Source organism: Sesamum indicum, linkage group LG13 (genome assembly GCF_026168435.1).
Source record: "Sesamum indicum cultivar Baizhima isolate 11 linkage group LG13, ASM2616843v1, whole genome shotgun sequence".
NCBI classification, from domain to species: Eukaryota; Viridiplantae; Streptophyta; class Magnoliopsida; order Lamiales; family Pedaliaceae; genus Sesamum; species Sesamum indicum.
Window position 1 is genome coordinate 8715169 of NC_142669.1, and position 26191 is coordinate 8741359.

General features: G+C 35.8%; 3 protein-coding genes and 1 non-coding gene across 4 annotated transcripts; 2 read left to right on the forward strand and 2 right to left on the reverse strand.

Annotated features, from left to right (window-relative positions):
- Window positions 1-975: 975 nt before the first annotated feature.
- Window positions 976-9368, reverse strand: LOC105176764 (Rab3 GTPase-activating protein catalytic subunit). Its single transcript, XM_088877229.1, has 14 exons — window positions 9106-9368; window positions 8868-8932; window positions 8097-8303; window positions 7712-7809; window positions 7242-7435; window positions 6909-7087; window positions 5372-5725; window positions 5225-5289; window positions 4137-4185; window positions 3870-4023; window positions 2734-2818; window positions 2581-2650; window positions 2129-2269; window positions 976-1757 (listed from the first exon to the last, which is right to left on the reverse strand). The coding sequence occupies exons 1-14, from the start codon at window positions 9212-9214 to the stop codon at window positions 1473-1475; spliced, it is 2055 nt and encodes a 684-aa protein (XP_088733355.1). The 5' UTR covers window positions 9215-9368; the 3' UTR covers window positions 976-1472.
- Window positions 9369-11016: 1648 nt separating this feature from the next.
- Window positions 11017-11089, forward strand: TRNAF-GAA (transfer RNA phenylalanine (anticodon GAA)). The gene has a single exon. It is a non-coding gene; the product is annotated as a tRNA-Phe (tRNA).
- A 774-nt stretch (window positions 11090-11863) lies between these two features.
- On the reverse strand, window positions 11864-14796 carry LPXK (tetraacyldisaccharide 4'-kinase family protein). The gene is made up of 8 exons (XM_011099560.3): window positions 14583-14796; window positions 14272-14395; window positions 13829-14056; window positions 13316-13465; window positions 13028-13237; window positions 12833-12892; window positions 12397-12477; window positions 11864-12191 (listed from the first exon to the last, which is right to left on the reverse strand). The coding sequence occupies exons 1-8, from the start codon at window positions 14762-14764 to the stop codon at window positions 12021-12023; spliced, it is 1206 nt and encodes a 401-aa protein (XP_011097862.2). The 5' UTR covers window positions 14765-14796; the 3' UTR covers window positions 11864-12020.
- A 4782-nt stretch (window positions 14797-19578) lies between these two features.
- Window positions 19579-26046, forward strand: LOC105176680 (DNA-binding bromodomain-containing protein). Its single transcript, XM_011099562.3, has 9 exons — window positions 19579-20209; window positions 20814-20859; window positions 20955-21033; window positions 21129-21174; window positions 21262-21360; window positions 22936-23004; window positions 23085-23418; window positions 23691-23839; window positions 23922-26046. The coding sequence occupies exons 1-9, from the start codon at window positions 19775-19777 to the stop codon at window positions 25386-25388; spliced, it is 2724 nt and encodes a 907-aa protein (XP_011097864.1). The 5' UTR covers window positions 19579-19774; the 3' UTR covers window positions 25389-26046.
- Window positions 26047-26191: the final 145 nt, after the last annotated feature.

Consider the following 26191-nt stretch of genomic DNA (forward strand, 5'->3'; position numbering starts at 1 on the left):
TATCTACTGCGAGATTTTGGTATTACTGTTTCACTGCCAATTCCGTTTCATTGTGATAACCAGGCAGCTATTCATATTATGGTTAATCCCGTGTTTCATGAACGCATGAAACACTTTGATATTGATTGTCATATTGTGCGCAATTGCTATAAGGATGGTTTTTTGCTGCTCGTCTTTGTTCGAAGCCGTGATCAGGTGGCTGATTTGTTTACAAAACCCCTCTCTAGTCATTTGTTTACTGGTTTGTTGGGTAAGTTGGGCTTGTTTGCCGTTGAACCAAGTCCAACTTGTCAGGGGGTGTTGGAAATGATACTGAAAATCTGGACTACAGCAAGCTAAAGAGGGTGAAGGATGAACACTCTGTTGCTGCTGTTTGTGTTGCCTCTGTATAGAACCAGAAAAGGCGTTTTCTCATAATGCGTTTTTCTTCTTTTTTGATTACGTCTTTAATTAGTTAAGTTGCTGATGACGTGTATTACTAATTAGTTCCATTAGTCAGAGTCTGTTATTTTTCTGTTCATTCCCTTCTTTTTGTATTTAAAGGGAGCCATACATTGCTACTACTGATATGAAAAAACCTTTCTTTCACTATGATAATGGGATTCTTGTTCAATAAATTGCCTCTTTTCCCAGCTCAATACCTCAACACATTTTTGGCCAGTGTGTGTGTGTGTGTGTGGCTGTTAGAAACCAAGTGAATAGGGAGAATGCGATTTTCAGCAGCTGGATGGTTGGCTGAGTTCAAGCTCAATCTTTTTTGTCTATTACGGATTCTTGAACGTGATTTAGGATTTGTCTTTCTTTTTTAAAAAAATTATTTAGCAATTAACAATTTGAAGGGAATTTTTTTTATTTTAGAGACAAAATTCTTTTTCTACATTCAACAAATAATTGTTACAAAAATTTTAAAATATTATCATTTTAGTGTACTTTCTTTTCTTGTGCAATATGATTGTTGAATACAAAATAGCATCGTAACAAAAAATTAAAACATCGTCTTGCTACTAATTCGTAGCAAAAAATAGCTTTTGGAACAAATTTTTAATCCTTTTGGACTGTAGACAATGTTAAAAGGATCTCATTGCTACCACCACAATTAATTGCAGTAAAGTGTAAAAGGTAAAACCAAAGAGTAGGGAGTAGTTGCTGTAGACCGGAACTAATTGCATATGAGAATTAAATAAAAATGAGACAGCCGAAACTAGAGTCTCCTTACAACCAGGGTTGATAACTCCCCCGTCCTCGTCGGCCAATTGTAATGTGCACCAACATAAACCTTGACTTTTGGTGTTTACGATCGGCAACAGATCTTCACCCTGTCACAACTCAGTCTTCTGGAACGTGGTTAATTTGCAGTGTACCATGAAAAACAGTCTTGATTTCAACCTTCTCGTTGGGAAATGCTAGGAAACAGATGACTTGTTATGCATTGTTCTTTTAGCTGTTCTTGAAAGCAACATACTATTACATGCTTACACAATTGTCCAGTCGTTTTCAACTGAACCAGAAGGCTTATCAGCTGGAGAGGCGGCGGCCTTTGGAGGTTTCTTTGCAAATATTGAGAAGGGCTTCTCCTCGTTGTTCTTTGAGTCTTTAGAGGGAGCTTTGGATGAGGATTTATTTTTGCCGCTGAAGATTAAGCTGAGTTTCTTGAGACGGTTTTTCATATCACTTGTACCTGCGGTTTCCTCGGGCTGGGCAGTCTCCTTCAGTGCTTCATCTTGATTTAGTAGCATTGTCTCTACTGTTTCATAAACCTGTAAAGACTTACAAGTCATCACTGTAAGAGAAGAAATTCAACAACATCATAAAATGGGAAATTATAGCATGAAGCGAGTTTCGCCAAACAAAGATCAATTTCATGGTGAGAGCAATACATTTCACAGATGAATGTTTTACAGCGACCCATCACAAAATACATGCGATACTTGTATAATTGATTAGGTTTGCCCACATGTTATTTGGGGAAAGATTTTTGCAGATTGGAGACGCCATTTGAGGACATTTCAAATGTTTTAGCTCAAGGTCATTATATTTTGTATGGTATGTAACTCCAAATTATTAACTGCATCCGATAATCCCTATTCCCATGTAATACGATCACAAGTCTCAACTGCATAAAGCGTACCTGGCATATATCATCAAGTTTCTCAGCCCAAATGTTGCCCTGACAAGTGACAGCAATATAGTTCTTGCATTTGTTATAAAAGCTTGACAAACTTGAATGTGTGGATAGGGTGGCCTCAGCAATTAATAGCCCTGAACCCAACTGAAATTTCAGAAAAGAGATATCAATGGCAGAAAGAACAGATTCAGTGCTCACACGAGATTGACCAGGTGAAATATAAACCAGATATATTCTCTTAGTATTTATATACTTTTGTTTTATTATTTACTTTTTGTTTCAAGAGTACATAATTGGTATGTAAACAAACCAAAAAACTGTTGGAAGCTGCAACACCTTTATATATTGAATTTGGAAGTATATTTACTAGCTTGTTCAGGTTGAACACTTGAATGTGAAAAAACATATTAGAATGTGTACCAAAAGGATATGCGCCATAGTAACAGATCACTTACAACAGCAATGAAAAGCTGCTTGAAGAGCTCGGGAGGTGAGATTTCCTCCAGAGCATCCAAAATACCTTCCCTACACAAAGGCGTTACATTATTGCTTGTTTAAGTTAAAATGAAGAAATTCAAACTTTCATCTCTCTGACTGAATAAGCTTACACAGCCAGGTCCTCGTCATAAAGAGGAGCTTGTCTGACAGCTGGTACTGGTTTTGATGTTTCCCATAGTTCACGCCATAAATTGCCTAGCCATCAGAAACAACTCATTTATCAGCACAATTTGTTTGCATTAGGAGAAGAAAGTCCCTCAATTATTCAAAAGATGGAAAAGATAGTAGATAAACTAACTCTTTACTATGATAATATATCACTAAAATCTGAAAAAAGTCATGCAAGAGATGATAAAAGACAAATGTTTTCTGATATAGTTATTGAGAACTTGAAAGTTGCATTAACGGGTTCCTATCTCATGGTAGTGAAAGTCAATAAATTGTGTCCATTTCATCCTGCTCCATTCAAAACCTCTGCCCTTCTTTTCTGGCATTAGTAGCAAGTCAGAATCACAGGAAAAAAACACCATTGACATAAATTTCGTCCCATCCACACCACAATCTTCTGTAAATGTTTAACAAAATTATTAGAGCGTGGGAAAGACGATGCCAACTAGGGTTTCAATGCTGGACACTCTCACTGCCTACCCTGGAGAATATTCTAATACGCTTTGCATGCTTGAGACGAATGGTTTTCTCTTGCCTTTGCAATTGCTTCACCTTGAGAGAACAAAGGAAAAGTAGCTTGTCATCTTTCAGTAAGCATTCTCAAGTCGGTGGAGCTGTCCTATCTCAAAAGGCAAGACTCAGTCCTCTTTAGTTGATAGATTTAGGTATTCTATATTTTGAGACAGGACTAGGTGTTGCCATCAATTACTAGGAGGAAATGGGCTACTCAAAGTTCATTAAATTTCATCACGGCTCATATATAAGCCTTTCGCAGCATCTTCTCTACTTGCTTGTAGCACTCATTTTGTAGTTTATAGCATCTTAAATAATCGTGAGCACGTCTCCAAAGGAAACACTAACACATCTCCTTCCCCTACATAATGAGAGGAAAAATACCAAGGATAATACTTGTCCACTGCAGCAAGCTCAAAAAGTCATTTTCCTCTAATGCATTCAATCTCAAGTATTTGTTGATAATGACAAGTGAGAAGCGAGAACTTTTGACCCTCTTAATAAATTTACTAAAATGTTGCTCCATGCAGATAATATTTTATGCTGAGCATACTAACAGCATTACCTTCTTTCTGCATTCGTGTACTAAGTTGACCTTTGACGGACACATCACCACCATCAGAGGCATTGTCCAAATCACTGCTAGTGTCATTTTCCAGCCAATCAGGAGGAGAGTGCCATCTTACAAAATCTTCCAGTATGCAACCTGGATTTGCTGCCTGACAAGAATAACAAGGCAAACTAGGCAGGATCAGTGTCCTGAAGCTTTTGTCATATCACATACCAGAAAGGCCTTCACCAGAAAAAGCAAGCATCTCATATTAGACTTCACCTTGAAGGCCTGCATGTCTGAAAGCAGTTGGGAGCATCCTGCTCCAACACTGAACAAACAAAACATGCAACTTATGTCAGAAACTTCCTTCAGAAACACAGGAGAGACAAGACTTTTACTTCAAGTTAAAACCACCTGCACCTAGGTGTGGGCCACTGTGTATAAAATTACACTTGCATAGACAATAATCAGGCAACAAAAAGCACAAATAAACACTGGAAGTTCAGGTAATGTTGCTGAACCTAAAAGCCTAAACAAAAGAAGTCGCATCAAAGAGCAGAAAAACCAACAATCATAAAAAAGATCATTAAACAAACATCTAATGTATGTTTGCTGCATCAACTGTTTTTGCCACGTAGAGAACAAATACATGAACTTTCATATTTTTATTTCCAAAAAAAGAAATTGTATCTAGTCATCCTCTAATCTCTCTGAACACTTGAGAAAATCATTTAGTTTCAAATAATCTGCCCATCCAGTATTAGCATACAGCACTTTACACGTTTAATGGCAATGCCTAGCTAACATCAATTGAATCTAAACTCTTAGGTCCTTTTGATGCAGTCAAAGATTTCAAATAGTGCAGAAAGTAGTGAACCCCACAGATTATGCTCCACCATAACACTCATTGCTGATAAATATGTTTTCCATCTAGGATTTGGTTCCAGCTGCAGCAAAGAAAATTTGCTACTCAAAATGATGCACAAAAACCAGGTGACTGAGACTTCTGTGGCTAGAATTGAGACCTAGATGGAGACACTAGCTTATTCAAAGGGTTCGGAAACAAGTGAAGTTAGATAAAAATAGTAATAATCATCAACTCACAGAAACTAACTTATTTAGATGGAGCATCTGAGACAATGGCATTCATCATTCAAGATTACCACAGAACAATGTCAAATCCAATATCGAAAAAGCAATGAGCAAGTAATAATCTCAACTTCGAGTTATTCTGAGAAACAACACATGCTAACAGAGATCTACTGAAAGTATGATGATTGTGTTTTAGGATTAAAGGCAACTGCACATATAACACAAAGGTACCCAGTAAAAGAAATTAGCTCAAACATAGATGTATTTTCACTGACCTTCCCGTTCTTAGCACAAACTCCTCTGTCTCTTTGATAAGATCTTCAGTTAGCAAAGGAGGTTCCTATAAATATGAGATCATAAACTAAGCATGTGTAGAATGTTCAAAACATAGTTCTATATCTTGAGATTTATGTTTGCCCAACCTGCAACACAGGCGAATATATAGGTTCACCAGTTTCAAGCATTGTTAGGTTTTCACATTCTCTATCAGCTCCTAATCGAAGCACAATTTCTCCAGACTTAGTTCTAGCATAAAAACAACGACCTTCAGGAAGCGTGCCATCAGAAGCTGAAGAGTCCTCGGCATTTGGAGTAGCTTGAAATGTAACAGACTCTATTGACTCTAGTGATTCAATGGCAGCAGTATGGCGCCTTTTTCTGGAAATGCAACAGTTGATGACCTGTAACTGCTGATATAACAAACATGAATTCAGGTCTGGGATATCATCTGTCGGAATCCCGGGAATATATAGCCCTTCATACCAGAGTCTTCTCAGCTGCACGAGAAATGGTTGAGCAAATACCTCATGAGCTGATATACTAAAGAAGCCAGCAGTAAAGCATCTGATTTACCATATCAAAAAGATGACTGACGAATTAGTTAAGGCCCACAAATAAGCACTTTTAACTTTTTTAACTAATTACATGCATTCAAGTAGTAGGAGAATTTGTTAGTTTTCTTTCACTTCCTTCATTGATCTCATACTTCCTCAATCTCACTTCTTCTCTTGCTGCTTAGAGGAGTATTATGAAAAGAAAATGAGCTGACCTTCGTCTTACTCTGTTTGCATCTTTTTGGAAAACAAAACCCTCTTAGTGGAGCTAGTCATGTCAAAACTGGTAGGAATGTGTATAATTAAACTTCACCCATTTTCAGGGGCACATTTGGAACTAAGAAACTTCAGTACTTAAAAGTTAGGACAAGCAAAAACTTTCTAGAAACAAAAATAGTAGTCCAAGAGAATCAAATAGAAAACCAAGAGACAAAAACACCTCGTGGCTCCCTCAATAAAAAGCCTCATATGAAACAAAGTCAGTGCTGGCATTAAAATATTTGCAGAAACGATTAACGGTATGTTTCTGAACCTTTTATATTACTTCTGGTTCAAAAGGTAGTTTCATTGCAGTGGAACCACCAACCGCGTCAATGGTCCAACTGAGATAGTAATGTTGCCTCTTCAGAAATTTTCTACTTCGACAATTTGGTCCACATGTGTAAGTTATGGTCAACCCAATTACATCCTCAAGTCTTACAGTCGTTCGCACATGCATTAAATGCAAGAAAACCTATTTGTGCTCCAGGCTATTGTAATCCTTATATTGTATTTTAGATCTACCATAAACCTGAACAGAAAACAAATTTGATTTTTTAATATATTCCCAATTTGCTACTTGAAGGAACCACCAAAATATGAATAGTTGAATGGGAAAATGGCATCACCCTGTTGCGCATCATTTTCTCAAGGCACAAAGAAACAACACATGCAAAATTTAGTTTGTGTAGTGACTTATCATTCCCTTGAAATTGAAGAGAAGTCCCAGGAGCCTATAACTTGGAAGTATCATATATGCAAAGCAATAAAAACCTTGCAGAAATATAGCTGCAGCAATTGTTCATGGAAACAAATAAAAATAGGTCAAACATTCCTACATTAGCATATATTATGTGGACTCACTCACTTCTGCAACAACTCTGGACCAAAATGATGCCATTTTCCGCAAGGTTTTTAAGCAACCAACCGCTTCAGAGAGGCTAACTACAAAACTCTCAATAGGAGCACCATGAATATCCTTAAGTAAAGATGTGGCATTTATCTGTGCTTCCAAACCTGAGAGAGTCCTCCCTGTAAAACATCCTTCTGCGAGTACCTTGCAGAATATTATACCAGAAGTGAAAATCAACATAAAACACTGGAATTATAAAATGGTCACTCAAAATCTGCCAACCCTACACCCCAGGCATGCAAAAAGCAAAAGGAACAGATGCTTTTGCAGGGTTACCAAATTATCTACCTGCATTTAGCAATGTATTCATTACAGACAGAACTTTTTCGTCGCCGCCAAACTCACTGGCCAATTTATCTTCCTTTTCACGTAGCACTAGTGACTTCATCGCTGAGATACCTAAGCTAGCCTTCTCTCTGATGGGTGAAGAGCCTCTAGATGACACAAGGAGATCCTTCATGGAGTTGTAGTTTACTGAAGCCCTAAGAAAGGATCAAATAGACAAAGGATCATAGCAAATATCAACTGGTATTCCATGGACACCGCAAGAACACAGAATGGCATCTAAATAAATCAAGTAAATTAATGAAACTATAAATAACCATAGTGGTGATTTCATGTAGATTTTATATTGAATACAGCATTCCAAAAGCACACCAAATAGTCACTTGAGTTGGCTGCAGCTCTAGTGCTAAATGCATTCTGCAAATATACACAAGTCAACAAAAGAAAGTGCAAGTGCTAAGTAGAATTCTTACTCGATTGCTACAGCCAACTGTTTCACGATAGCTGATGATGGAATGATATCTATGTTCATAGCCTTTGAACTTTCCGTTGTGACTTGGTCTTCTGAATCCTGAAGCATACCAAACACTTTCAATAACACAATAAGAAAAACTCAACATTTCAGCTTAAGTATAACGGACCAATAAACTTTTCTAATTTATTATAACAAAAATCATATACATGTAAATACCGAAGGATAGAAACTAAAGTGAAATGGACAAATAAACTATCCAATTTGTATAAAAAAAAAAAAAATCACACCAATATGCATACGGATCAAATGTTAAAAAAGCATTGTTTTGCATAACAACAAACTACCAGACAATTACCCAAGTAAATGCATAAAAACGGACTTACATTTTTATCAGAGACTTCTTTGTTATCCTTCAAGTACAAATTATCATCAAAAATTGCATATGCCATTGTTGAATTATCAGGCTTCCTGGAATCCTCGGGCCCCCTTTTGCCTATTCTTATGTACCTGAATCTCTCATGCCAGTCTTGCTTGGTCTTTATTGGCTTTGGCCTTGGCCTTACTCCCTTACTCTTTGCTTCATGGTAATCCTGCATTCCAAACATAAATGAATTTCGTCTGCATAATTTATCAACTAATCTGCAACCATCTGTAAAGCAATTGCTACATCAGGACAACTGAACAACCACATTGACATATACATAGTCTATACCCAACTGTGTCAGCAGTGAAGATTTTCACAATTCAATATTTCTATAGGCAGTCTTGCATATGTTCACAAGGTTTGATATGAGAAATCCACATTTTTTCATAACAAACAAAGAACAAAAAGTTAAAGGAAAATAAAAATCCAAGGATAAAACCACTTCAAAATCTTAATAACAATAAAGCCACATCAAAGTCTCATTAATGCTTATTGTTCCCACATCAAATACGTAAATCAAGGAAGCCGGCAAAAATTTTGAATTGACGTCAGAGTCGATTCCCAATCCCATTCTTCTCCTCGTTTCTCCATTCATCTAAAAAGGAGGCTTAGTCACCATCAAAAAGAAAAAAAAAACAAACAACCTTTTAAGATCTCCACGGCTCGGTCAGACGTTTTCCGCAATCGAAACATAGAATTCAAAAACGAATCCAACAGGATGCGTTATTACCTTCGATTCATCTGCTCCCTCTGAGGACTCCGGCGTTGATGCGCTCGGCGATTGTTTATCCAAATCTTCAAATTCCAATAGAATTCAAATTTAAAACCAAAAAAAAAAAAAAAAACACCAACAAAATAGACGGACAATTACGATGAAGCTAAAAATAGTATATGAAACTAGGTGATCGAATTTAATTTCAAACATCGCATATAAATAGACATGTGTCCGAGAAAGAGAGCGCGCGTACCTCGGTGGGCGTTGGAATCAGATTTTTTGATGTCTGTGAATACTTTCTCCGCTTTAGCTGCGGCAGAATTGATTGCTGTCCTAGCTCTAGATACGAAGGACGCCTCCATTCGTACTCCGCGCGATGCGTACTTTAAGCAAAGCGGATGGTACTACGTTGTATCAGTAGACTGACGCCATGTTCACGGAGTGCGGGACCATAGATGAGAAGGAATGAAGAAATGAATGAAGCAAGGACTGGATTATGTGCTGACCTTAGTGCACCACTCTTCCAGAGTATAAACCCAAATTATTAGGGAAGAAAAATAAATATTAATTATCATAAATACAACATAAATAATAATAATAATTTGATTTACCAACTTATGTCTTTGCCCTACATCACCATATAAATGCACATGCACACAGCATAATATGTTTGTTAACGGGTAGGATATTACCCATTCATATTTAAAAAATAATATTCATATTCATATGCATACCCTGTTTAATAGGTAAGAGATCCTATTTTATCCTAAACTCATGAAATTAAATGAATTGATATGAATAGAATCTAATACATTAAAATATCTATGAGTATGGTAATGGCTTAATACCCTAAAATATCCATGTGTATTAATATGGTCTACTGCCCAAAAATATTCATTTATAAAATCACTTAACTAAATTTATTTAATATTTAAAAAATAAATAGTATATATTATTTCATTATAAATTTTATTTATATTGATTATTTATTAAAATTTTGACCAAATATGTTAGAGCTTTTCATATTGCTTTCATAATCACTCAAATTTATAATTTTATGGTCAAATTAAGCAAAATTTAACTTGACATGTAATAGATAAAAAAAATGGACGAAATGTAATTTTATGTCTTCATTCTTATTTGAACTTGTCTCGATTTCACAATCAATTAATATTATCGGTTGATTATTGGACAAGTTTAAGATTCTTATTTAAAATAAATATTAGTCTATCATTTGGACAAAATCAAGTTCATTATTTAAATTTCAACAATAATCAATTGCATCTATTGAAATTTTAAGTAATTAATTTACTTTATCGACCAACGGGTCATAAAAATCCACTAATAAGTTAATTTAGTAACACAATTATTTGGCTTGACTGCAAACTTAAATATATTGTGAAAGAGATAAAATTAAATGGGCTTCAAATGGATAAGACCCAAACTCTACCCAATTTTTTTGAGGATAATTTGAATAAGACCCTATAAATATATTATAAGGTAAAATATGAGTACGGCATCTATACAAATAACGTTCTTAAAAAAATACTCTTCCGTATATGAGGTGTGAATGCTCAATTGCTATACGTTAAGGTCTTATTTATTTGTAGAAATTGAGCTAAATATCTTGCGGTGTTTCAATTTTTTGTTTACTTGCATTTAGTCAACGCAAGTAATATCATTTGAGCTCCTATTATTTTATTATGCATTGTATAATTGCTTCGTTGTACACTTGTGGGATATATATCGTACGCCTTATGAACATTGAATTCATTGATTGGCCAATATGGGTGTCCAAATCCACTATAAATGTGCCTGTTTATGATATCACACATATACTATTGTCTCTCTTGTACCAATTCTTCAAAATAATTGGATATGGGCATTCTTTCTACATTTAAATTTAAGTAAAATGATATTTAATTAACTCCCTCAACGTGTTGTATAGCATGCATAAACTATAAGGTAAACTCCAATAGATTTTTCTAAAATTTATTATAATTACAAATATTTCTTATTGTTTGAAAAATTACAAATACCCATTGGGGTAACAGCCATTTAATACATTATTTGTAATTTTTTAAAATAATGAGTAAAATTTGTAAGTATAATAAATTTCAAGAGACTCGTATATATAAAACATTTATAACAATAAGGGCATCTCGCGGGGATAGCTCAGTTGGGAGAGCGTCAGACTGAAGATCTGAAGGTCGCGTGTTCGATCCACGCTCACCGCATCATCCCTTTTTTCCAATTTAATATTTTAATTTTTTTATTCTTGTTTTTGGTTGGAGAACAGAGATGATAATCACACGCTTCCTTGTCGGGCTTCCAAGTAATGAGAATGGGCCAAAGTGCAACAACGAAGAACGGGAATATTTTCCTATTTAATCAAATATGTTATTATAAAAAATAAATAAAAGTCAACGTCTTAATAATTTGATGTTCTCAGAAAAAGACTCTGTCTGATAAGTTTGTTTATTGAAAAAGAAGAGTTCAACTTTGTTTTAATTATATTATAGTAGCAAATGTCGCAAAGAATTTGAAATAAAGGAAGCGTCGTGTTTCTTTTGTTTTTTTCCTCCCATAAAGTCGCGTCAATGAGGTCCACTGTCAGTATCTATTCCTGGTCCGCCAAGAAAAGGAATTCCAGCTTCACAGTACGCACTGTCCCACACCCAATCCCATTTTCCTTGTGAACCTAACTCAGATTTTGCTACATTAAGTTGATAATCTTTTATACTTTCAAATTATACATGCATTTTACCTATAAGCCTGAAAAAAGCAAATCAAACTACCAGATACTCTACTCCAGATCAATGACTAAAAATTTTATACACAATAAATCAAGCTTGTTGTGTTACTCGATTAAAGCTTGATTTGATTAATTAGCACATATTTCCCAATGTTCGATAACAAATCAAATAAACTTAAGATATAATATACTTGGCTCGATAAGATTCGTCTAAGCTCCAGTCTAATCTAACTTTACCTTTCTCCAAATCTAGATGTGAGAAAAGTTCAAACTATATAGAACTATGTTCAGCATAGAATAATAACTGCAGCTGTATCACAAAATACAGGTAAAAGGAGAACCAAGAACAAGGAAGAGTTTCCAGAAAGCCAAAAAAACTCTGTATCCATTTGTCATGGACAAGATCCAACCCCTTATCCTAAAGACATAGTTACTCCCGACCTTTGTCTTAAACGCTCCCACATAATCTTTTTGAAGCTATCTTCTGTGCTTCCCTTGTGCGCCAGAAATTGCAAGTGACTACAAAGTACTAAAACTTCGTAAGGTTTCAAATGTTCAAGTACCTCTGGAGCTCTGTCATAATCCTGATCAAATAAAAAGTTGGAACTATTCATCAGTGGGATCACTTCATTTGTAGAAAATTATACCTCTAGAGGAAAAGTTGAGTTGGTGCCTTCTTAATATGGTGTTAAGTAAAAATCAATATATGAAAGGAATTTCAGGAGAGAAAGGGAAATGTAATATGGTCATATGCTTCTCCCTGTACTGATTATTCAAGAATCTGCTAACCTTTTCAGTTACAACAACAATTGGCTTAGCACCATACTCGGATTCAAGTTCTTGAAGTCTTGTTCGTACCACTTCAATATCCTAGGTTCATAGAAAACATCAAAGTCAATCTATATTCTTTACAAACAACATGCACCGGCGAAGCATTCTGGAAAAAAAATGTAGATTTATGTGATGCGAAGCTAAATTGAAAATTTTAACAAAAAATGTTAAAAGCATCCTTCTGCGTGGCAATGGCATCTCATATATAAGAGGTACTAGCAACCGATGCAGATTTTTCACATTTTAGGTATCATGGCATGTAAAAAGTTGACAACTGCACCAACTTGATGGAGACGCAGAGGTATGAGAGTCATTAAGACATGTTTAGAAAGACTAAACCATGATAGACAGGAGGAATGATGATAGAGAGAAGCCTAAAAGAAGACATGTATACCTTCAATTGAAATAAATGGTGGTCACTGAAATCTAGGTGATCCACATATGCGGCTCCCATCTGCAAAGAGTTGACACCTCCTTGAGAAACAAAAACATACACTACATGACAATGATTAAGATGTGGCAAAACTTCTCCACCTGAGACAGCCAAAAGACTGCACAATTAAACTTCACTAAAATAAAATAGGGGTACCCTTTCAATTGTCTGAATAAAGGAATCAGCAAAGCCAATGCCTGAAAGGCAGAGTACAGTCATATTATCTACAGCCTTCAGTGACAGTTTGCAAGAAACATCTCGACATGGGAGGAAGTGCATTGGAGCCATTTTAGTGAAGAAAATTGGAAGTGATACTTTGACTTTTCGAATCATTGATTCTAAGGCATCTGTATCGTTTACCTGTATCTGTAAGGCATATGTACCTTAGGAATTGTGAAATTAAGGAGTAAAGGCACAAAGTAAGAGAGTTAAATCTATTGATACCAAATCTGCGTGATGGATGACTAGAATATCAGCTCGTCTGAGTGCAGTCAAAGGTTCCCTTAATGGTCCAAGTGGGAGTAACTGATGATTTCCCCATGGCATCAGCGCATTCACCATCACAATCTCTACATCACGCCACACACTGAGATGCTGCCTTCGAAATGTTTAAAGTTCACATAAATGAGTGCAAATCCAACCATACTTCAATTAACTTGCATGAATGAAATTCCTATAAAGACCAAGTTAGAGAATATGCAGACATGACAATAGAGGTTCACTAGACGTTCATATGAATCTTCAGAAATAACAAAATAGTGAAACAGAAAATTTTGTCAGATAGGGCTCTGATGAGCAAAAGTGTAGAAAGTTATATAGTTCAACATTAAGAAGCAGTTATTATATAAGAATGTTGACTCTATTCATGAACATGTAAGATTCTTATGCTGACTACTTATGGACATGTAAGATTTAGGTTAATCAAGCTACAAGCATCTGAGAAAAATAAAGTATTACCTGCATCCCATCATCTAGGATAGCAACCCCAATCATATCCGCTTTAGATAGAATTTCTGTTTTTTCTTCAGATAGTTGTTTCTGCGAACCACCAGGGGAAGTTACATAGCCATATTGTTCCAGAAGTCTAGCAGCAATGGCTACTCGATTTGCGCCTACACCAATTTTCACAGATATTCCCCGGAGTTGCCTCTGAAGCATTTTGGCTTCATCTGCACCACCGTATCCCTGAAAGTAAGAACATGGTTCTAAATTTTCCTATTGAAGAAAATTGTATCACTTTGGTTATAGCTTTTTGCAAGGCTGTATTAAGATGACATAAACTCAATCAACTTCAAGTATGCTCCGACCCATTCACCATAAAATAAAGCATAAAGATAAGCGCAAATCATTGCATCTCACTCATACTTAACATTTTTAATCCAAAAGGCACAACAAAATACCCTAGTGAGAATGAGAGGTGAAATTCCATCATCAGCAAAACAGCGCGCCAGAAACTGGACCATTGGAGTTTTCCCATTGCCTCCCCACGTTAAATTCCCAACACTGATCACCGGCACCGGCAACCTTCACCATCGTTAAAAGCATATATTCAACCACAGAATTCAACAACCTAGAAAAAAAAGGACTCCTGACAGAAAAAAAATAACAGGCAAGTATACTCAAGGAACACCGTATAAAAAACCTTCCATTGGTTTCCAAATTGCACATAAACAGTAAACAACCGGACATACACTGGATTTCTATAAATTACCTGTGTTTCTCAAGGAGGTTGAAGCGATAGAGATGGCGGCGGAGGCGGAGAGCGACGGAGTAGAGAGAGGAGGCGATGGATAGGAGCGGGACGAGAGAAAGCTGGAAAGCAGAGAGAGTGAAGAGCCTCTGAGAGGCTGGAGTGCAGGCTATTTGCTTCACCGCTCTTCTCACTTTCTCCATTCTACCAACAGCTTCTCTTTTGAAAGTACCTTTACAATGTTTACATAAGTCTGATGAGAATATTCAGGTAAACACGTTTTTTTCATGGATAATTACGCTTATTAGGAGATTTGAATTATATATGAATTTTATGTTATTTGAACAATAATATTTAATATTTTTAAAAATTATTTTTTTAATAAATAGGTCTTTTTATTAATCAAAGTCTATTGAATTTATTGATCTTAATAAAATTTTTGAATGAAAATTGATTTTTGTTTTTATTCACTTATTGTAAATTAAATAAATTTTATTTTTACTAAACTACGTTTATAATATATCTCATCATACATTAACATGTGAGATGTATAAGGATAATTTAGTTATAAAAAAAATATTTTTAATCTGCAATTAGTCAGTAATAAGTCAATTGGGGGTAAACATAATTTTTTATTCTGTTTTGTTGATATAAATTTTTATCCAATTATGTTGTTAATATCAACGAATTCGGTGAATTTTGACGAACAAAAATATTTATTTGTTAGACGGAAGCAAAAATTCAAGACTGCAAATATAATTTTTCAAATCAAGGCGGGGTTATATGAAATTATATCAAATTTTAGGGGGTTAAATACAATTTACCCCCTATGTTAACGAAAAAGTGCAAAAAAAATATTGTAAAAAAATAAAGTGTAATTTACACCATTGTGATTTAAAAAATAATGCAACTTACCCCCCTTTGGGGTAAAATTCTACTTTATTTTTTCACATTGACTTTTTTTTACACTTTCTATTAATACAGAAGGTAGAAATTGTATTTAGGTTAAAATGCATAAAATTCCCATGTATTTTAAAAAGCAGACTAATAATCCCTCTTTAATTTCTTAAATGCAGTTCAATCACACATCTCCATTGAATATAACTAACGACGTTTACTTTTTTACAAAATGATCGTTATACCCCCGCCACTGTCCCCACATCCCCCAACCCCCGTCACCGTCCCCACTCTCCAACCCCACCTGGTGCATAGTGATAAATAATGTAATACATTATACAGTAAAACCTCTATAAATTAATAACCTTGGGACCATGAAATGTTATTAATTTAGAGAGATATTAATTTATCGATAAATTAATATTTTATTAATTAAAATAGAGACTTTTTAAATTCAGCAAATTTAGTACACATGTATTGAAAATAAATGAATTCATATATGTTTTATTGATTATATTCATGCATCAATCAATTTTTTATAACTAATTAAATATATTCATGTATAATATCAATTCATTGTATACAATTAACTATTATATTCATAGACATATGTATCAATTCATTGGAATTACTTAAATATACATGTTTACATTAATTCGTTACACTTAAATAACTATTATAACCAATTAAATATATTCATGCATGATGAATGAAACATATATTACATAAATCTCAATATGATAATAAAATAATTTATAACACCCAACCATGTCTTCTCATCTAAAAGGCATCGCAAAATCATCCATGAATAATCAAACGGGTAAAGCATTACAGACTTCATATTTTAGTAAATTACCATAATATTTATAATTGTAATAATTATGAATTATTAATTTAGAGTTTTAATGGGACCTAATATTTATAAAGGAATTTTTCAAAAAATTATTATTTTATTATCTTATCGAATTTGATGATTTTTTACAAAGGCCCAAGTCGGGACCGAAAAATTTTATTATTTTAGAGAGTTTATTAATTTATAGAGGTTTTACTGTAACTAATATTACAAAGGTAAATTGCATTTAAGCCTATATAGTTATAAATAAAATGTAGATAGAAAAAATAAAAGATAATAGTGATAAATAATGTAATACATTATTAGAATTCAGGTATCACAAAACTCTCATAAGAATAGAAAAAAAATGCCCTAAAAGACATATTAATATTTTTAAAAAATGGAAACAACTCCATCTAATATTACAAATGAGTAAATTATCCATTTATTTAAAACATAATAATTTACCTTATGTATTTTTTAAAATACAATAATTTATCTTCCTATATTTTTAAAAATGAAATTTAAAACTCTAAACCCCCTTCGATGGACAATCCTAATGTTAATCCAATAAATCTTCATAAAAAAGAAAAAGAAGAAGAGGAAGAACTTCTTTTTACCTCCCATACGGAAAATAAAATTACTTTATTTTAAAAAATATAAAAAAATAAATTACCATTTTTTTACATAAATAAGTAATTTATTCATTTCTATATCACAGTGGGGTAGTCGGCATTAAACCCAATTATAATCACAGTAAAATTATATGGACAAAGGCTTTAAAAATCCGAATTGTTGATTTGTAGAGAATAAAATCTTTTGATTTGAGACTGATATGATATTAGGCAAAAAGGTATATTAATTACAAGATTAGCGGAGGTCTTTGGGTTTCCGGCATTATCAGGACCAGGTGCTTTCTAGCATAGCATCTGTCTTGGGTTGTTTTATTAGACGTCTCATTATGGGAGAGCCGCATCTAATTATTGATGTTGACAGACGGAACGCATTGCACATCACACCCCCATATTCAAAATATATTGATTTTTGGACGTAATAACAGTGATGCGGCAGCCATATATAAGGCATTTTTCATGATATCTGATGTAATTATATGGATATTATTTTATAATTTAAAGAATTATATTTAGTATCATTGGAGTTTATTTTCATTTAACAAATAAGTTATTATGTTAGTCAAAATTCATCGAATTTGCTGATATTAACAAAAAAAAATAATAATGAAAATCGATATTTACTTCGATTAACTTATTACAGGTCAAATAATTTTTTTTTTCTAATAACTATATTATCATTATAATAGTGAACTCACTCGCATTCATTAATGTATAAGGGTAATTTGACCGTAAAAAGATTTATTTAACCTGATAAGTCAATTGGGACTAAGTATGGATTTTTATTTGGAATTTTTTTTTTGTTAATATCATCAAATTCGATGAATTTTGGCGGGATTTATTTGTTAGACAAAAACAAATATTAGGGGTATTAAATGTAATTTTGAAAACGATATAATATTTACGTATAATTAAACCAAACCTCAAGAAGAAGGGAGCATAATTATCCCTATATATAATGGAAGTGGAAATGCATATAAATGCCCTATTTTATTTAGTTCGTACGAACTCGACTCCGACCTGATTTGAATTTAGATATGTATAAACTCGCGAAGGTTGAGCAATTATTATATGAATGAAGGATTTTCGTAAAATCATGTAACTCATAAATACTCATAAATACCAATCTTTTTTATGTCGTTTACAACCATAACTAGAGGCTTCTTGGTGGTGTTCTCACGTGTTTGGTTGGTGCAGAAAACAAATTATATCTAAATATATTTAGAGTGTTGTATCAAAAGATTAAACCCTAAACAAACTTATCTTAATCGGATACACAACAAATAGGGTGCTCAACATACCCTATGTTAAGGATGTGGGACATCTCCACATGCCCTTGGGAGAATTTATACCTGTGATGCCATTGACTAGAAGTTAGCCCTATGGGTTGAAACACAATTTTGGGCAAGAGGACTTAACTCCAATTTAGGTACAATTGGGCATGGGGTAGTTTATTTCAAGTCAACTAGGGTTGTGGAATAGTCAAAAGCAATTCAATATTTTATTTGAGTGTGATTTGATTAATAATTAAATCGAATTCGAATAAATTTTATTGATGATTGACCTGCTTATTTACACATATTTTATTATTTTCTTCGATGAGCGAATCAAGTTAAAATCGGAATTAAACACTTGCCAATTGTAAAAATTTGCTGAAATTTGATTTATCGAAAGAACTTTTATCGGACGATCTCAAATCAAATATTGTGTAATTTTTAATCAGTTTTCTGGCTCTAATAGCTTCACCTGGTACCACTGTTAAATAAAAACAAAAAGTATGTGCTAAAGTAGGAAATTATATAGAGGGGGTATTTGCAATGGTTTAAAATTAGCATTTATCAGTTTATTATCGAAAAATAAGTTGAAAAATTATTTTTATTTTACAACTTATGCTTTTTAACTATTTAAATTTAGTTGATTTAATTTAAAAAAATTAAAAAATTTATCAATTTTTGTAATTTATTGATAATATTACAAAAAATTTAGCTCTTTTCCAAATACGCAAACTTGAGTTTCTTAGTCTCCTGAGTGACAGTCTATGGTTTGAATTCCAAATTTCTCATGAGATCTTGTGTTTGAATTTGTGTGTGTACATTAAAATAAATAATTATTTTTTTAATTTTCAAGTACGCTAATCTTTTACTACTGCTTAACTCATAATATTATATATAATTCATTTTTATTGTAAAAATAAAAATTATTACAAATACGCTAATAATATATGATTTTGAATTTAATTTAAAAAACTTGATCTAAATAAATAATATGATATGAACTATTTATGGTAAGCCCTACAAATTCAAATGTGAACAGCAGCAGCAGGGAAGCAGACACTGGTTTGAGAAATCAATGAGTGGTCCCCACACAATGGGGACAAATGGCGAGTAGACACGCGCTGCGAGTACTTGACAAAAACTCCTCTGCGGGTATATAGCGATTGAGAGAAGTCAGAGAGATTAACGTAATCACGGGCAGAAAACCACTGCGGGCAACGGGCAGCACCAAAACGCCGTCATTCTCAACCACTTAACGCCGTTTCTGTTGCTGCCCAATAGGCCAATACCCATAATCATTCTACGTTTTATCGCTAGCTCCCTCCGAACCGGTCTGCTTCGGACCCAGGCTCGGGCCACCAGGAATTGGAAAAGGAGGAAAAAGCAGACGGCCCGAAGCAAACCACACCACTCTCCCCCCAAATAATAATGATGGAATAAAGGAGGAGAGAGAAAGGCAGCAGCGAAAAATTTTTAGAAATAGAGAGAGAGAGAGAGAGTGAGGGTTTTTTATTTTTGGCTAGAGAGAGAAAAATTGTGGAAAGAGAAAGAGCTAGAGGTTGAAGAATCTCGAGAAGGATGGGGCAGATCGTGAAGAGGAAGAAGAAAGGGAGGCCAGCGAAGACAGATCCCGGCGCTAGAGAGCTGCCGGAACCGGAGAGGGACCTTCGACGGAGTCTTCGACGCCGGAATGTGAAGTACGTCTTCGACCTCGACGATTACTTCGACGAGGACGAGCTCTTCGCGGACGACGAGGACCGGCGAAGAAGAGAGAAGAAGTTGAAGCTTCTACTCAAGCTCCAGAGCGGTGGCGAGACCCAGTCAAGTGAACCACAGGCGAGCAGGACTCGGCGTGTGGAACACGCGCCCTTGGCATCGCCTTCGTCCTCCGATGACGGTGACAAGCCGTCGAAAAAGCGGAAAATCGATGAAGATATGGACGACGAGGATATGGATGACGAAAATGATGATGCCAATGACCAAGATAATTGTAATGATGAGGACGACGAGGAGGTGATTATCAGTTTATAGTTGTTTCGATATGGAAGTGGAAACTGACGAAAATGGGAATTTTAAGTAGAGAAATAACTCGGGTTCAAATGAAGCTATCTTGGAGTGGAGTCCTTTAATTAAACCATGTGTTTACTTATATTATACTAGTATGTAATAAAGGGAGTGAAAAAGAAGTCCACCTCAGCTGGAGTTGAGCTCAGGTTTTTCTAATTGGTCCAGGCTTCTATTCCGTAGATTGTGAATGTATAGGTGAGTGAAGAGGGTGTCGGGTGGAGTGTGTTTGTGTCGATGTATGCATATGTAACGGTCGGGTCAACTGTCAAAAAACTAACCCCCACAGAATCTGATCACGCTCCCACCTTTCTCTCTCTCTCTCTAAAACTGAGTGTCACAGACAGATATGTATTGTATTGTACGCACACTCACGTTCCCACTCACCCACGCATGTTGTCTGCCTTCGTTTTCTGTCTCTGTCTGATTGCCACGCCGACTTTTGTCCTCCGAAGCTGCATGAGGAGAGAGTAGTATTTATTAATTTATGACTTCAAGTTTTATCACCCGGTGGCTTTTTCTGGAAGTTTAACGATTCTGCTGATTTTGACAGATTAGAGAAAGAAAGTCAGAACCCAAAGCTGAAGACTCACCTCCAGGTGTGCTTTTCGTTTTTTATGGCTTAGGTATGAGTTGTAGTTCTTGATTTTATGGAATTATGATGGATTTTGTTGTGTGACTTTTTATGATATAGGGACTCCAGCAGAGGCTCCATCTGGACTACCGCTGCCTGATAAGAGAACTTTGGACTTAATTTTGGACAAACTTCAGAAGTATGTGATTTGTACTGTAAGAATGTATACATTTATGGGGTTGCATGAAAAGGACTGTCTTTAATGCTGAAGTGCTCTATTTCCATTTTGAGCAGGAAGGATATTTATGGCGTTTATGCGGAACCCGTTGATCCTGAAGAGGTACATGCACAGTTCTTTGAGGGGTTATGGGTTGTATTAGGCTTATCTTAGGTGGAAGTTCTGATCATTTGATTATTGTTGGTGTAGCTACCGGATTACCATGATGTGATAGAGCATCCAATGGACTTTGCCACTGTGAGGAACAAGCTGGGAAATGGATCATATGCAACCTTCGAACAATTTGAGGTAACTGCTGTGTGCCGCCTTTTGCATTCCTTTTTCTTATGTATTCTTTGATGTCCAAGAAGGACCTCTTACGAAGTCATGTTTTTTATTCGTTTTCATTTTCACTAATTTCTTTAATCCTCGATTCTAACCTTTTCTGGTTTGGGGGTTGAGGGTGGAGGCATGGGATTGTCGGTGTGAAGAACAGGGCTAGCATTTAAAAACTGCTGACTATCCTTCTGTTGTGTTTTTCGTGTCCATCCAAATTTTTTCTCCCTCTTTGGTTTCTTGATCAACCCAATTTTATGTCGATTTGTCTTATTTATCAGTTTATCGATTTGTCTTATTTATCAGTTTATTGATTCCTCAGCTCTAAGCACTTCTTTGTTGTACTCACTTGCTGACATATAGTCTCACACTGTAGGTGGGGGTTATTTAGTCATAGTACAGTTGGTGATTATGATAATGCCGTAACTATGAAGTTTTTGATGATATTGGCAGCTGAAAATCTTGAGGTTACCCACTTATTTGTAGGGTGCCTTTGCTGCTAAAATTCTTGTTTTGTCTTTTGTGAGGGAAGCTTCATTTTGTGGAATAATTTCTGAACTCTTTATAAAGTGTATTACTATTTCGTTTCAAATTTTCAGGTGATTATCAATTCAAGTGCAAACTCTTTTGTTGCCTCTGAAGGGAGGAAATAGGACAGAGATGTCTTTGCAAGTTCCGATTTTTGTTTTTAAGTATCTGCCTTGTTCTTAAGTTCTTTTATTTTCTTTAGGTATAATATGCTGCCGGACACTAAATTCTTTATTCAAATTGTGTTATTTAGGAACTTCAAATTTGTGATGAAGGTGTCATTTGATTCTTATAACGTGTTAGTTTTTCCTCTATGTATGCTTCTCAGCCTGCAGAACCTGATTCAGTTGTCTGGTAAAATAGATAGTGTTACTTTGTCTTCTAAGTGTACTTCTATGATCAACTTTCCGGTCATGGCCATATGATGACTTCATGGCTGGCTTGAACCGACAACATTTAGCTAGTATTGCATGTTTCTTTTGGCTAAAAGAATAATTATGCAATTATCATAATATAAATTTGGCACCTTCATTTCGTTGGGAATTTTCTCTTTTCTGCCTTTATTGGGTTTGATCTAATGTCATCAATTGCACTAATTTCTATAGGTTCAAGTGCTAATTGCTTGGCAGTTTTCTTGTCTTGCAGTTTTGTGTTTATGAACTGTTATGTTAAGGAAGTGTGCTCAGTGATTTGCCTGTGAATTTAATATATCTGAAAGGGTGGTAGTAGTTGCCACCTACCTTATTTTGCTCGTTGTATGATATATCTTGTCATAGAACATGCTTTTGCTGCCTCCAGAAAAATGAGGAACTCTGCTTTATTTCTTTATCATTCTTCTCCATCCTCGGCTTGATGGAGATTGTATTGCCTGCATGCCTGTCACCCCACGATTATTACTTGTCAGATGATCATTGTTTTGTTTCCTTTTTAAATTTATGTTAATAGTAATTCGTTACCAGAGTTAGAGTTCTTCTATTCTCCTTTTCTTTTTTTTCCTGAATTTTGTTTTCTCTTATACAGAGTGATGTCTATCTCATTTGCTTGAATGCAATGCAATACAATGCACCAGATACCATATATTATAAACAGGTAATGGCTTGCGCTTTGGTTGTTTTCTTTGTATTAACTCTTTTTGGTCAATGTTAATATGTGTCTATTCATTTGCGAAGGCACGTTCCATACAAGAGTTGGCCAAAAAGAAGTTCCACAAGATAAGGTTGAATGCTGAACGCCTAGAGAAAGAGATCAAACCTGAGCAGAAATTGAGGTCTGGTTCTGTTTTGAAGAAGCAAACTAAAAGACCTTTGAGCCGGACAGTGCAAGAACCTGTCTGCTCTGATTTCTCATCTGGAGCCACCCTTGCAACTGTCGGAGATATACAGAATGTTACAAATACGCTCCAATCAGTTGGATCTGAGAAACCTGGTAGTATTGATGGGCCTGTTGAGGGAAATTCTTTCATGAATGATAGCAATTTAGACAAGGCAGAAGAATCAGTGCCAGGTGAACCTCGTCCTCCTAAGTAATTATGATGATATCTGATGGTTCATCTGCTTTATAATCTCAATAGTTTAAACGTCTCACTTCATGAGTAGTAACTGTTGGAGTTCTTTATTGGTCTCTTCTTCATATGTGAGCATCTTGCATATTACCATATGTATTCCACATTTGCAGTTGTTGGTACAACCGGGAAAACAAAATGGACTGCTTTATTGTATGATATTACTATTTCAGCTGATGCTGGCTTTTACCACCAACTGGTCTTCTCTTTGTAGGAAAGGGTCTGCTGTCTCGATATGGTAAGAGATCGTTCATGCATGACGAAAACCGTCGAGCGACATATAGCATATCGTTATCTCATCCTGTGGCTAGCTCAGAATCTATATTCTCGACTTTTGAAGGAGAAACCAAGCAGCTGGTTCCTGTGCGTATCTCTGGGCATTATATCTTGCTATTCATTATTGAACATTTTGTTTTCTCACTTAGTTTCAATTTCCCTCAACCAGGTAGGGCTTTATTCAGATCATTCATATGCTAGGAGTCTGGCTCGTTTTGCTGCAACTCTTGGATCTGTTGCCTGGAAAGTTGCTTCCAAGAGAATCGAACAAGCACTACCTCAAGGTTTCAAGTTTGGTCGAGGGTGGGTTGGTGAGTATGAGCCACTTCCAACTCCTGTCTTAATGCTGGAAAATTACACTGTGAAGGAACCACCGTTTTTTGCAAAAGTGAAGCCTGCTGCTGATCCTAGGAAGTTTGAGAAGATACCTATGGTCTCAGTTTCTTCCAAGGAAAGCTCAGGTAGTGTACCTTTCTTAGAGCAGAAGTTGCCATTTCTTGGTCCTACGGGAATGAGACCGCCTTCTGCTTCTTCCATCTCTGCCCAGCAAATCAGAGGGAACAGTTCAGCTATGCCACCATCTTTCTTTTTATCTCCTGGGATCAAACCTAGTGGGACTCCAAATCTTAGTTACCAGCATCAAAATCTACCGTCTAGGGCTTCTATCGAATCCGATAAAAAGGTTCTGAAGCAGGTTGAATTGAATGGTCCGCCTGTCTTAAATAAAAATGCAGCTGATTTTGTTGGCAACAGGCAGATTTCTAAGAGTACGCAAATTGAAGCTTCCAGATGTATGGAGTTCTCTTCAACGAACGCAAACTTTTTACCACCTGGATCTTTTAAACAGCCCGAGAATAATGGAGTTGCTTTAGGAGGATTGCCTGATGGAAAAGTCATCGGAAATAGAGTGGATAGTGATACAATAGCCGGTTCGGCATCTGATCTGGCGAAACCAGTTAGCTGTTATCCCCATGAACAGGGTCAAGGTCTTAGTGACCCAGTCCAGTTGATGAGAATGTTGGCAGAAAAGGCTCATACTCAACAAATACCCTTGATAAATCAGTCATCAGCTGATGCTGCTCAAGGATTGCCTGCTCAAGTCTTGCCTTCAGCTCCATCCTTGAGCAGCAATGATTCGAACAATGCTGCTGTAGCTGCTGCACGTGCATGGATGTCTGTAGGTGCAGGAGGGTTTAGACCAGTTTCTGAAAATGCTTATGTAAACAAGAACCAGATATATGCTGATTCACTATACAATTCTACTCGTGATATCCAGTCGCAAGTATCACGGTTTCGTGGGGAGTATCCTGCTTCTGGAGTACATGTTCAGCCTGAAAAGAATGGTTCTCCACGTCATGCTTTTGTACCACAAGGCCCAATACCTATGATAGTAGGCAGTGAAATGCAGTTCCAAAACCAGCGAATGGTTTTTCCACAGTTTACGACTGCTGACTTGTCTAGGTTCCAGCTGCAGTCTACTTGGCAGAATATCAGTCCACAAATCCATTCGAGGCCAAAACCGGAATCTCTTCCTCCCGACCTAAATATTGGTTTCCAGTCATCAGGGTCTCCTGGAAGGCCCTCTACGGGTGTCCTGGTTGATTCTCAGCAGCCTGATTTGGCTCTACAACTCTGAGATGGTATAGTTAGAAAAAAAAGGACGAAGCTGTGTTCATCTTGGGTATAATATTTTAGAAAATACGTTGCCTACCCAAAATCTGCTTCCATAAATTGCGTTCAGGATCATTTCTTTAGTGGATACGGAACATGTGTATCCTACTCTTGTCCAGTGAGTGCAGTTGGCACCAACTTAAGGGAAACTTACCCAGTTTCTTGACTGACCAGATGAGAAAGCGAAATTTGTCATGAGCTGTAGCTCGACTTGCACCCGTTGTCAGTGGGTATAGGTTTAGAGTAGGCAGAAGATAGAATGGTGGAGTTGCTTCGTGCTCGGGAGTAGGTTTTTAGCAGTGCTTCGTTTTGTCTTCGAATTGATATCTGAGACATGAATTCTTAGTGGAAGGGTGGTGCGGCGTTAAGCAGAAGGATGAGTAATGTTATCAGAATAATCTAGTGTTTGCAGCCTCTGATTCGGTGGTTCACATATAAGGTATTAATTTGATTTACATGTAAATCAGTGAGAGTTGAATGAGGGTCATTAGCTTAGTTTTTCTGTAGTTGGATCTCTTGGAGAACTCCTCCTCTTCATGATTTTTCCATTTTGAACATACTGATTCTGTCAGGTTCCATGTATGTGATGTTCAAGAAAGGAAAATGATTTTCAGCCTTAGGTACTTGCTGTAGCTGTGTGAGTTACAGTCTCCTACCTGTTTACAAGTATTGTACGGAGGAAGATGCTTTGTGGACAACGGTCTAAAGTCCACCAATAATTCGTACTTATTTTAATGGATTGAGGCCCCCTTCGACCGGGTATGCCCT